Here is a 12736-nt window from a genome sequence, read left to right as displayed (position 1 = left end):
GATGTTTTTTTCTGCTTTTGTTTTCTTGATATGACAAGGGAGAGAGAGAGAGAGGGAATGAATTCATTAAAATATCACAGACAAACTGACACACCTGGACCTGGACCCCACCTTTGGGGCCCCTGGGGGATCCAGGGCAGTTTTGCTTTGCGTTGTGTTTTCGTTCACCCTCAGTCTGGAGCTGTGTGCACGTCCACGGAGGATCTGCTGCTTCCTGCCTGACAGGAAGTTGGTGATCCACTGACAGGTGGGGACTTTAAGGGTGGAGGATTTGGAGTACGTCATTTTACGTCAAGACAAAAATGAAGGTATTCACCAATATTGTCGGCTTTGAGATGTTTCACCAATAACCTCTCAAGGAAAGTCAGTGAGTCCATTACAACTTAAGACTTACAACAGGTAAGGCGGGACCGACCATCGGGAGTACTGCAACTTTGACCCACTGTGCTTAATGCAGTTGCGTGCATACAGCGTTCCTGTACAAAGAGGCATTACTATCAACGTTTCAGGGGCGCTAACTTTCAGTTTGAGCTCAAAATGAATAAACCCGGATTAACTGTTTCTGGCTTCTTTACACGTCTGATCGCCTGACTGCTCAGTCCAGGATCCCAAGGAATTGCATCCACATTGGACAGTTCTGCACCTCGCAATTTACGTCCAGTGCCCGACGTTCACCGACCAAAGCAGGAAGCAGTGTGCTACATACAGTACGTAAGGGTAGAGCACTGAGACTGGAGTCATGGTTTATTTACCGTAACCATGACCTTTCCCTAAGGTCATGAGGCTTTGGGGTTTTGCAGAACTGTCCACCATCAGTGTTCATAGTCACAGGTTTGAACCGCCCGTGCTTCTTGCCCTGCTGGACCAATATTTAGTGGGGGTTTTTTTGCCACTTTCCCAGATCTCAGCTGTAACATTGGTGAGTACAACGTTGTCAGAACTGATCCAACCAATGGCCAGGACTACAATGATTAAACCCAAGTTTTAATGAATCAGTTTTCCCTTAAATACCTTGGACATAATCCATTTTGTCTTTGACGCTGAGGTGAGGTCCACGGACATGGGTCCTCCACGAGTCCCAGAGCAAATGGTGTGGTTGGACGATCAAAGGACTTGATGAGCTCCAACCAGGCCTGCACGCACCTGCTCAAGCTCCTGCAAGGAGGCCTCGTTCCTACTTTATCAGTTTGTCTGCAGCACGGCAGTGACGGTCAAAAAAACGTACAGTCTAACTTCCCCATTAGGAGACCCCCACAGTCTACATTCATCATACAAACACGGAGAATTCGTGCAACGTCTCGCAACGAAACGCGTGATGTAAAGTAATCAGTTATCGCAACACCCTCACATCCCCACAGCACTCATTACTGTTAATGTGATCTAATGTCATGCAAATACAGACCGCTGCCGGATGAATGAGGGTTGTATTGAGAGCTGTGGAGTGAATTTTTTTGATGCTGTTTGTCATTTTTTCCCTCTCTCTCTCTCTCTCCTCTGTTAAGCTCCTCTCTCAGTGTCGGATCCATTGTCCTTTAAGCCCCTTCTGCTGCTCTATTACCACTCTCACCACACACACACACACACACACAGCTGTCACACAGATATATATATATATATATATATATATATATATATGTGTGTGTATGTACGGACAGAGACAGTGAGATGGGTTGGAGTGAGGATAGGATAGAAATTAAAGGATAATACCAATTACATGTGACATCTCCCACACTCAAATATACAGCTCTGAGCCTCTTTTTTTGGGTTATTATCCTCCATGTCCTCAGTAAAGACAGAGGTGCACTTTAATTATAAATCATTTACCTTTTTTTTTTTTTGGAGTGGGTATAAAGACAAGCAGAGGACCAGTGTGTGGGCTGGAGCAGCATCTGACCACGAAGCGACCGGCCAGATGCCCCGTCGGAGTGGTCCGGATCGGTCACAGGTCCACGGTCCGGTCCTCCCTCTTGAAGATCCCACACCTATCTCTCTTCTACAAAGGTCTCTGCGCACCTGAATGTGTGACAGGTGTTCGGCCTTCATTGGGCATCTCCAGTCACAATCACAGGCTTTATCAACCCCAGCCTCTCCCTCACGACGCCTTTGGTCCCTTTGTCATCCCTTCAGGGACCCATTATCTCTCCATCGACAAACAGTGTTTAATTTCACTGTTTGTCACGCATCACGTGGCATGTATACGATGACCATATTTTCACTAACGCTCGTCCGAGCCTGGCTGACGGTACATCGTACGTGGGATTTGCAGTTTAGAGCGTTGACCGCTCCGACAAGCACTTAAAGCTTAAAGGGACACGTTACGGCCACTATACAACGTCTGAGGGCTTAGAGAGACACTGTGTTTCTAATTTCAGCACGCACTTCATACAACTTGTGTGTATGCATGATTATAGTTGGTGTGTGATGGAAAAACCATCCAGGCACACACACACACACACACACACACACACACACACGCACACACAGAAGCGTTTGGGAGAGCATGTCATTGCAAAAGAGTGACCTTTTCTTTGGTAAAATAGTTTGAAGAAGTGGGGGTGGGGGGGAGTAATCAGAGGGTGGGGCGAGGAGAGAGTAAAGAAGCAAAACCTCTAAGGAAAAAAATGAGATTGTGAGGAAGGGGAGGGAGGAGGGACATAACAGACAGAGCGAGAGAGAGGATTATTTACCGTTTTAAAGGAATAAATCTGTATTGTGTGAATCTGGCACAGAGAGGGAGGGAAGAGAGAGGCAGAGAGAGAGAGGGAGAGAGAGAGAGAGGGGAGCTTTAAAGCAGCAGCAGACCAGCAAAGAAGAGCGAGAGAGACGAAAAAAAACACCATCTAACTGTTTGTTTTTATTTGCTTTTTTTTTTTTTTTTCTTCCCTTTAATAGTTTTTGTTGTGACGTATTCTTTTAAACCCACCTACAAAATGCCCCGAGAAAAACCCGGAGTGATCTGGAGCTGAAATGGACAGATTCAGGTGGGTAAAAGTGTGCGTGCATTTCTGACTTGAGGCTACATTGCAGACTAAAGACCAGTTTATTGGGGACAGCTTGTCCAGCTTGTTTAGGGAAAGGTCGGTTTTTGGGTCAGAGTTTGAGGGTTAGGGGTAAGACTGTGGGTTAGGGTTTAGGGTAAGTCTCCAGGAAATGAATGGCGGTCTATGTCCCGCGACAGTACGTGCGCGCACGTGTGACTCTTGACCCCGGCCGGCTTCAGCAGCCAGAAGCGAGGGAACTCTGCTATCACAGAGGCTGCAGAAACCAGCTGTTTATCTATTAACTCCAAGTCATAATGCAGCTGTATGATCTCTCCATTCAATGCTTCTACGACATTCTGAACGACGGGCTTGATGCCCCCCCCCCCGCCCCCCCAAAAGCGTGTGCTGTGCAGAACGTCACGATGTCATCTGACCTGTTCACAGTGACTGTTGTCATATGGGAACATGTACGTAACACAACGCATTTGATGTATTTAGCTTTGATCTTGTGCAGAACATACAGCGTCTGAATTTCATTTTTCACGTGGTTTGGCCCACATGTCAGGCCCCTGCATGCAACCATGACCGTAAACTCATCTCGAGCAGGCTAGCATGACTAATTGGAAGCTACATTTGAACATGAACGCAGCCTGTTCTGCAGTTGGCTGGTGAAGAAGGGCCGGGGCGATGTGGCTGAAAATCTTATCATAGTACCATCATAGTATGATCCAAAACCCATCCCGATTCATGTTAAATCATTGCTTCCTTCAAGTTTAAAGGTGGCGCTCATTTCTAGGGCTGACCCCAATGCTTCATAAAGCTTCTACCGTTGCCGTGGTAAACTGCGTCCAAATCAGTATTAGAATGCGGCTGTTTTTTTTCTTTGTAATGATATATGCATTACCCCCCAAAAAATCCCAAACAGCCCATGGAATAAGGTGCAGAGGCTTGAACCAATGTGAGCAAGAAAAAGTATAAATAATATGCACTTTCTGGGGGGTTTGTGTAAAATGCCATACTACCGTTATTAAATAATAATAATAATAATAATCAAAATGTCCCGCACAGGTGCAGAGCGTTGTTACTGTGTGAGAACATCGAATGCAGGGTAGTTTCACACACCGACTGGTTGTCACATGATACTGTGTTGCATCAGGTCTGCAGGGATGGCCCACGTCAGCTGGGCCGGTGTGCGGTGGGGCAGAAGAGGAGTTAGCACGCTGCTGCTCGTATGGATTTTCATAGCAGGTGAGTCTTTGCTAATTCGATTTTTCTTTGCCTGTGGCACACGAGGGAGTCACAGTAGGGTGGACATTTGCAGCGGTCAGCGTCTCGTGTATCTGTTGTTCAACCATTGGACGCAAGATGTCTCCTGCTTCAGTCCGTTCTCAGTGTGCGAGCTGCATCCTGGACCAGCTGTGATGTCACAAATCCTCCTGTTGTGGAAGTGAGAAACTCTTCTCCTTCAGCAGACGAACACGATGAGTGGAGGGGGACTCTTCGGGTAGCTCTTTGTGGTTCTTGACTTTCTAACATGCCTCGATCTCTAACGCTTTGCTTCACACCCTTTTTTTTTTTTTTTCTTTATTCCCTCAGTCCCTCCATCCCTCCTGCAGCCTCCTCTCCCGCTGTCCCTGCCGGTCCACATGTCAGTCGCCTCTCCTCCCTGGCAGTTCCTCCCTCTGTCCCAAGCGGAGCTGGGCCCTCTTTTCTCCAACTCCAGCCCCTTTTCCTTCTCCCAGAGCCTATTCATGGTGTCCCCACCTGGCCGGGCCCCCGGGCCGGTCCTCCAGGCTTCATTTGGCCCTTACTCTGTTACACAGGTAAGAGGACAGATGAGATGTGTGGGTGAGTTGACTGATGATGGTAGTGTATGCTCATTGTATATGAACTGCTCAAGCTAACTGGCGTCATACCTTTCTTTCTCCTCCCACAGCGCATATCGGAGCCCGTCCTCCCTCTCTCTCCCCTCGTGTCCGCCACCCTCCTCTCACGGCATGTGGAGAGAGAGCGGGATGAGGGAGGGCAAGAGAGGTTCAGGGTGAGGACGCTGTTCCACAAGCGGGGCGATCCCAGCACCCGAGGGACCTGCGTCACCCTGCATGCCTTCAAAGAGACAGAGGAGCGCAAGGTCTCATGTGTCACACAGGTGAGGGCCAGATTCTCCCTGAACCCAGCGTTTTCCTCTCCAGTGTCTTTCTCACTCATTTGCTTTTCCATTTCCCCCTCCTTCCTTTTACCTGTCCGTCCACCTGCTCCCCAGCCTCCTCTGGGGCTGTGCTTGGTGACTCTGACGCTTCCCAGGGAGTGGTTCAGGGGTCGACACAGCAACCAATCACATCAGGATGCGGACAAGTGGCACGGTAACATCCACCCTCGCCACCGGGTGCAGAAGCGGGAGCGGCAGCGGGGCGGGCGTCATCGCGGCAACTCTGCCAGTCGCCAGCGCGCAGCTTCTCCTTCACTGGGGTGAGGTGTACTTCTTTCATTAGTTCACTTCATTCATTTCAGACAGCCAACTCACTTGGAATGGATTATTATATGAAAGAATGAATGTACAGCATAGTCTGGAGTTTCCATTGATCCTTGATTTCCTCAGCGAGTCGTAGGCGATGGTGATGGTTTCATCGGTTGCCTGAGTGAAAGATTAATTGCGCGTTCATTCAGATACCATCCAGGTGTTGATGGGGACGCCCAGGGGAATGTTCCACGATCCCTCAGGTACCAACGGGGCCCCACGAGAAACCAAATACAGCTTTACTACTCCTCCTTCGACCCAGCGGACCACCTAGAGCTGACACCGCCGGGGTACGTTACAAGAGAATGTGAGAACATGTGCAGGGACTCTTTGAGTTTTTAGTACTTTCTTCGTTGCTCAGTTCATGTCTGTGTGTCATTCTACCACATCTGTCGATCTCCTTGTTCCGCCCAGATGTGTGGAGGACAGAGCGGCTCAGGCCCGGAGGCAGCTCTTCCATATCAAAGCGGTGACACTGAAGGAGGAGGAGGAGGAAGAGGAGGAGGAGAAAGAGCAGAGCAGGACCAAAGAAGAAGAAACCTGTTTGAATGGGCAGGAAGAGGAGGAGCTTAGCTTGGACTCCCACGTCGTGATTCGCTATCACAGGGGCCCCGTCCTGATAGGACAGCCGATCAGGGTGTCCGTGAATCTGAGAGCCAACTTCAGTGCTGAGTTTGTTGTCTTAAGGTATCGCATCAGCACGACACGCTGTCTTGTGTCACACTCTGTATCACTAACTGCCAACAAACTCTTGAAGTTTTACACACCGAAAATCTGTGCGTCTTCAGGCTGAAGGTGAAGAAGGGCTTGGTGTCGATGGTGGCCCAGAAAACTCTGACCTCTGACCTGTGGACGGTGACCCTGGAGAGAAGCCAAGGCTCCAAACACGACGTGGTATCCATCGTCTGCCACAAACACAGCACGTTCAAGCACGCAAACAAGTGGGTCAAGAGTTTGATTTCCTCTCAGTTCACTGATAGACGGAAAATACAGCAGTCAAAAGTGTTTTCACCACATTTTACCATTCAGACAACCAGAGGTGTACGTTTAAACAAAGACCAGTTGTTACACACACACACACACACACACAAAGAACTTGTTGGCTCAGGCAGGCACGCAGGTAGTTTTGGGCCGATTCACCCCTCCCGACAATCGGAGGAGACATCTGGTCTTGGACCTTGGTCGGATACCGAGGTTTACAAATCCAGTCTTAAACCGCGCCGATAATTTCAAACATGTTTGACATTTACGAGTTAAAATCTGGATCATTACTTACTTAGTTTCGGAGCGGGGCCACAAGAGCCAATGAGAAAGACAAGTCCGGCAAAGTCCCGGAGCAGCTGGTGGTGTCGCCAAGCAGCGGGAAACATTCCTGCCCTTGAGGCTAACGTTAGCGAGCTTAGCGAGCATACTGGTGTTGACAGATATTAAAACTGATATCTCACGTCAGAACTTTCAAAACATTTTTAGCGGTGCCTTCATCTATGTGCAATCACATTAGCTTTGAACATACTTAATCACTATGTAACCAAGGTGACAGTGGGAGATCACATGTTCCCTCTGCAGCAGCTCTCACTGTGGTGACTGGCAGCCCAGTGTCTTATCTCTGTCGCCCTGCAGTCCCACTCTCCTCCAGCAGGTGGTGTGTCTGTCAGTCGACGGCCTGAGGCAGAGCTTCGGTATTGCCATGACGGTGTCTGCTAACTGGTGGGTGGAGTACTCTGGGCGTAGCAACCCCTTATCGCCACACGGGGCAGCGGCGAGCACCTTCTCATTCGCTGATCGACACATCTTTGGAATCGCTCCCATCACAGAGGTACTTCATTCATTCATTCATTCATTCAATCCCTACGGTGGCCGACAAGGGCAAACACGCCGCAGCTTCAGAAACGATGCAAATTCAAAAACACATAGGAAACACAACGGAAGTGCTCGGGCCTCCAGAACACCTTTATTCTCAGCCTGAGACAGAGAGAGAGACCAGACGACAGCACGCTAACGCTAGCTACATCAATCTGTTGCTCTTTAAAAACAGTGTAAAAGACTAAGGCCAAATGTAAAAAAAAGAATACGTGCCTTTTATATGTCGCCCCTTAGCTTAGCTCTTAGCTGTGAATGTATTTGTTTTGGCTTTCTGCCGCACCTTTTTTTCATTTGCAGCATTTTGGGGGTTTCATATGTGTTTTTGAATTTGCATCCGTTTTTCACCACGTTTCTCCCAATGCAAATGTTTTGTTGTCGGCTACCGTAAAATCCCGACCCAGAGGTATAACCTTTCAGATCGTTCAAGGTCCGTCTAATCTCATTTTAATTGTGTGTTTTCTGGTCCTCTCTCATCAGAGTAACACGATCATCAACACAGCCATACTGACCAGCCGGCCCGTCTCACTTCCTGTCATTGTGCTGGCCGTAAGTCGGGATGGGAAGGTGTTGGACGTCACCTCTGCAGTCACGTGTCACTCCACCAATGAGAACACCGTCAAGGTGCGACGCAGTCTGACACAAAAAAGAAAAATCTCTGTCCACCATGTTCATCGTAAAACGAAAAACAATGAGCTGAAAGACACTTAGCTGAAACAAAACTGATTGATTGCCGCAGCTTTAAAGTGACATTGTTATATTCAAACATTCAATAAGAACAAAACCCAATGAAACCCATCTTGTCTGGCCTGTCTCCGTCCTCGCCACAGGTGTCCAGTGATTGCTCCACCCTCTTTGTGGACGGCAGCGAATCAGGGTTGGGCAACACCTGTGCAAGGGTGGAGTTTCTACTGGGCACGCTCAGTGGCTCTGTGTGTCTGGAGGTGTGGGCGCCCTCAGTGCCCCTGCGAGTGACCTTGGCGGACCCCGTTCTCAATGCCATCGATGGCTGGAACCACTTCACGGAGAAAGGGTAGGAGACAGCCACAGTGGGCCTGAAAGTCCTCTTTAGCACCAGTGTGTGAAGGGACAACCACAACCATGAGCCTTAGACCACATTGTTAGCAAAAACTGGAACAGTGTGAGGAACGCTTGATGTCTTATCAAAATCTCTTTGTGATGAGCCTTCTGAATTAATCCTCTTATCATCACAGTTGTGATTTTTCATTTCTTAGAGCCCAAAGACTCCAAATATAGTTAGGTGGCTATGAGGTCTGTAAATAGACTAGATAATCCACGAGTAGTCTGCATGCAGTAATGTGCGGACGTGCTCGTATTTGACCGAGATTAAACCGTTTTAGTGCCATCATCAGTCGGAATGTGGAGTTTTCAGAGCTTCGTGTGCACCCGTGTATCATCTCAGGCCTTCAGTTCTTCATTTGCGTCCTGTCTCTTCAGGTGTGTGCCGGTGTATCAGCGTTCCTCAGTCCAGGTTCTGACTCAGTTCACGGCTCAGGACTCCCACAGTAGAGCCACGCACCTGCTGGGCTCATCCGATTGGTTTGTGGACGTCACAGAGCTGGTCCGCGACTGGCTGAGGGTCGATGACGCTCGAGTGGCCTCCCTTGACGCTCAGACCAACCTGATCGGTTTACAACCAGGGAAGACATCACTCCATGTAAGGCGAGAGGTGTGCATGGATCCAGGTGGACATCTTCACTTACTGAGCATCATCATCATCATCTCTCTCTCTCTCTCTCTCAGGTCGTCTCCGAGCAGTGGGACGGCGTGCTGGGCAGATGTGACATCACGGTGACCTCCGATCCCGTTACCCCCGGGGACCTGTCCGTGCAGGTGGTCAGCGGCCTCGGCATGTCGGTCATGACCAGCCCGGCCCACCTTTCCATCGTCACAGCGACCGTGACAGCCTACAACATCCTGTACAACCATCACCAGGTGAGTGGGACGTCGATGAGGTCCATTTCTGACGCGAGAGGACGATTTCTCACGTGGTGCAAAGATAGTATCAATGTGAAAAAGTTAAGAGGACAATGTCTTGCGAATTGTCCTTCCATCTATATCCTGTCGTGTCTCTCTCAGGAGGCGTCCATCAGTGTCTGGCTCCAGTTCAGCGACGACACTGCCTCCCTCCTCTCCTCCTTCAGCGACCTGCCCTTTTTCCTGCGTCTCTCCTCATTGGCCGAGACTGTGGTCGTGGTGGCGCCCGGCCCCAGCCAGCGCATCTTCGCCCAGGGCGACGGAGGTGGGCCTCTACTGCGCGCGGAGCTGCTGGTTTCAACCTGCGCTGACCAGCCAATCACTTCCAACTCCATCAGCGAAGGTGAAAGGGATTGGAAAGACGCCGAAGGGGGAGGAGGAGGCGGGACCAGGAGGCTGGCGAGAGGATCTGGTTGGATAAGGGTCAACCTAGACCTGGGCTTCCTGCAGCCTGTAGGGGACAAGGATGAGGAGGGCGGGGAGTTTGAGTTTGACATTTCAGACACGCTGGTGGAGTCAGACAGTGACATATATTCATCAAACTTTGACGAGAACGAAAGCGGGAATCTAAGCAGTGACTACTATGACAAAATCAGTGGGAGGATGACTAATAGGAACTGGAACGAGGTGGGGAACAGAGGGATGGTCAGCCGCAACAATCTGGAAAGAGCCGTGCTGATGCCGAGCCAGGAGGAGGGCGCTGTGTACTTCGCCCCCAGCCAGGAGAAAGGCGAGAGGACGGAGGAGGACGAGGAGGAAGGGCGGGGAGCTCGAGAGCTGGAGGTCGGCGTGGGCGCCGTCCTCTCGCTGCTTGGCCTCTCCGCCGTCCTCTTCCTGGCGAACTGTCTGCCCTGCGCCCTACGAGACAGGAGGAGGACAGCGGCAGGGGAGGAGGGGGAAGGAGAACTGGAGGGAGGCGCACAGGAAGACGAGGAGACGAAGAGGAGAGGCGGCGACGAGGAGATGAAGCAGCAGCAGGAGCACAATAAAGAGGATGTTAAAGAAGTAGAGATCATTTGCTGATATATGTGCAGGCCGAGGTTTGTACAGTAATACGCTACCAAACAGTTTGGGATCGCCCTGCTCGCCCACAGTGGAACCATGACATCACTTTTTACTGGGTGATGGGTCATTTTGCTGTCCATCCAGTCTTTATTCAGTCCATCTGGTCTTTCGTCAGTCCATCCAGTCTTTATTCAGTCCACCCGGTCTTTATTCAGTCCGCCCGGTCTTTATTCAGTCCGCCTGGTCTTTATTCAGTCCACCTGGTCTTTATTCATTCCGCCTGGTCTTTCTTCATTCCACCCGGTCTTTATTCAGTCCACCCGGTCTGTATTCATTCCGCCTGGTCTTTCTTCATTCCACCCGGTCTTTATTCAGTCCACCCGGTCTGTATTCAGTCCACCTGGTCTTTCTTCAGTCCACCCTGTCTTTATTTAGTCCATCCAGTCTTTATTCAGTCCATCAAGTCTTTCTTCAGTCCACCCGGTCTTTATTCAGTCCACCCGGTCTTTATTCAGTCCATCAAGTCTTTCTTCAGTCCACCTGGTCTTTCTTCATTCAGTCCATGTCCTATCAGTGGCTACACACATCAGTGGGCCTGAAAACAAACTGATTGATGTGTAATTGCTTAACTTATTTAGCCTCACTGACGTGAGAGTTGTGAGAGCCAGTGTACCATACAATGTAAATATGTTGAATACTTACTTTGTATTTAGAAATGGTATGTTTAACTCTAATCCTGACTGTTTTCTTTTCAGAATATGTTATTTGTCATTTTGTCAATTGTCTATTTCTGGTTTCATATCAGTGTGTTTAAAATAAAATGTGCTGTATGAAGCTTTCTGCTTTTTACACGACAGCTGGTCCTGATGAAGTGGAGCTGTTTACCTCCAAAACTGAGAGAATGATATGAGTATAAATATTGTGTGTGTGTGTGTGTGTGTGTATTTCTCAAGATTTACCATAAAGATTCATGAAAAATACACAATCCATCTAACATTTGGGAAATTAAGAAATGAACAATTTCTTAATAATAAACACTTAAGAATAAACAAACACACATAATTCAAAAAGCTGAATTCTAAGCGGACATGCTACATGTGTGCTTTCTACCTGTACCAATGAAAAAAATGAACTCGCCATGCCCTCTAGTGGCGGAAAGGTGAAACAACATTTTTGTAGTCAAACTCTGGAGTTCCACCTTAAATTGTCACGTGATACCATACGGTAGTCCAAAGCAGAGTGGCGCAGCGGAAGCGTGCTGGGCCCATAACCCAGAGGTCGATGGATCGAAACCATCCTCTGCTATCCTTTTCATCATCGTCAGTCCAAATGACGCTCGTGAAACGTAAATTCACTCAAAATACTTTATGACGCGCTTTTGACTGCCAGAGACGTCAAAGCAGCTCCACAAATATAAAACACGACCAAACTACAGAACACTACTGAATGATATTTAGCTAAAACAAGTTTTAACGTGGTCAACTCTCATTGTAGTGTTTCAACCGCGTTTCAGAGGCGAAAAAAAATATTCCAGAGGATATCTCTAAAATGAGCAGAATGATAGAGGTAGTAGTCCATCCTGATAGATATTTCCTTCCTGATATAATGTGCTACCCTATTTTCAGACTCTGGAGTTCCACCTTAAATTGTCACGTGATATGAAATGTCAGTCCAAAGCAGAGTGGCGCAGCGGAAGCGTGCTGGGCCCATAACCCAGAGGTCGATGGATCGAAACCATCCTCTGCTAGGTCGTGTATTCTTTTCCTCACCTTCAGCCATATTACATTTGCAATGTTAAGAAACTGTAATTCGTGAAACATAAATTCACTGCAAACACTTCTACGCTACAATGTGACGCGCATTTTGTTTAAGTTATGGCTGTTACCATTAATGATAGAATACCACCTCAACACTGCAAGCTCGTAGTACTCAACTAACAGGGAGCACCATTGAAATCACTGTCTCTCTTAAAATGTTTATTGTGCATATTAAGAAAAGATACTTGATGTGATTAAAGTACAAAAGTAGCAGCACCCTGAAGACATCACTGTCACTCATTGGGACCATTTAGCATGACTACTGTTAGCAACAGTTTAATAGCTTTCATGTCTGTGGAATCATTAGCGCTGGTATTTCTCAAAAGTAAGACCACATTTCCCATAATCCCTAAAGGCTGGCATCTTTTGTTTTGAATTGGAAGGGCGTGAACGAGTTGCACTGAAACTGTATCAAGTAGATTGGTCTCATTTGTTTACAGAAATGATGCCAAAGTCTCACAAATGCAATGGAAACACATTACAATGAAATCTCGTTGTTTTCAGTGTCACTTTAATATTCACAATGGCGAGATTTTGGCTTGGCCGGGCACCATTAA

At 48.3% G+C, this 12736-nt stretch overlaps 1 protein-coding gene and 2 non-coding genes across 3 annotated transcripts; all 3 read left to right on the top strand.

The window, feature by feature from the left end:
• Positions 1 to 4147: 4147 nt before the first annotated feature.
• Positions 4148 to 10380, top strand: tmem132a (transmembrane protein 132A). The gene is made up of 13 exons (XM_070927394.1): positions 4148 to 4229; positions 4578 to 4804; positions 4918 to 5130; positions 5245 to 5450; positions 5649 to 5789; positions 5914 to 6186; positions 6288 to 6440; positions 7120 to 7315; positions 7840 to 7983; positions 8190 to 8392; positions 8818 to 9037; positions 9124 to 9315; positions 9460 to 10380. The coding sequence occupies exons 1-13, from the start codon at positions 4148 to 4150 to the stop codon at positions 10378 to 10380; spliced, it is 3171 nt and encodes a 1056-aa protein (XP_070783495.1).
• A 1215-nt stretch (positions 10381 to 11595) lies between these two features.
• On the top strand, positions 11596 to 11667 carry trnam-cau (transfer RNA methionine (anticodon CAU)). Its single transcript has one exon. It is a non-coding gene; the product is annotated as a tRNA-Met (tRNA).
• A 370-nt stretch (positions 11668 to 12037) lies between these two features.
• trnam-cau (transfer RNA methionine (anticodon CAU)) lies at positions 12038 to 12109 on the top strand. Its single transcript has one exon. It is a non-coding gene; the product is annotated as a tRNA-Met (tRNA).
• Positions 12110 to 12736: the final 627 nt, after the last annotated feature.

The sequence above is a fragment of the Enoplosus armatus genome, chromosome 2 (assembly GCF_043641665.1).
Source record: "Enoplosus armatus isolate fEnoArm2 chromosome 2, fEnoArm2.hap1, whole genome shotgun sequence".
Classification (NCBI taxonomy): domain Eukaryota; kingdom Metazoa; phylum Chordata; class Actinopteri; order Centrarchiformes; family Enoplosidae; genus Enoplosus; species Enoplosus armatus.
The sequence above is the reverse complement of the archived record's forward strand: the minus strand, read 5'-3'. Positions and strand labels throughout refer to the sequence as shown.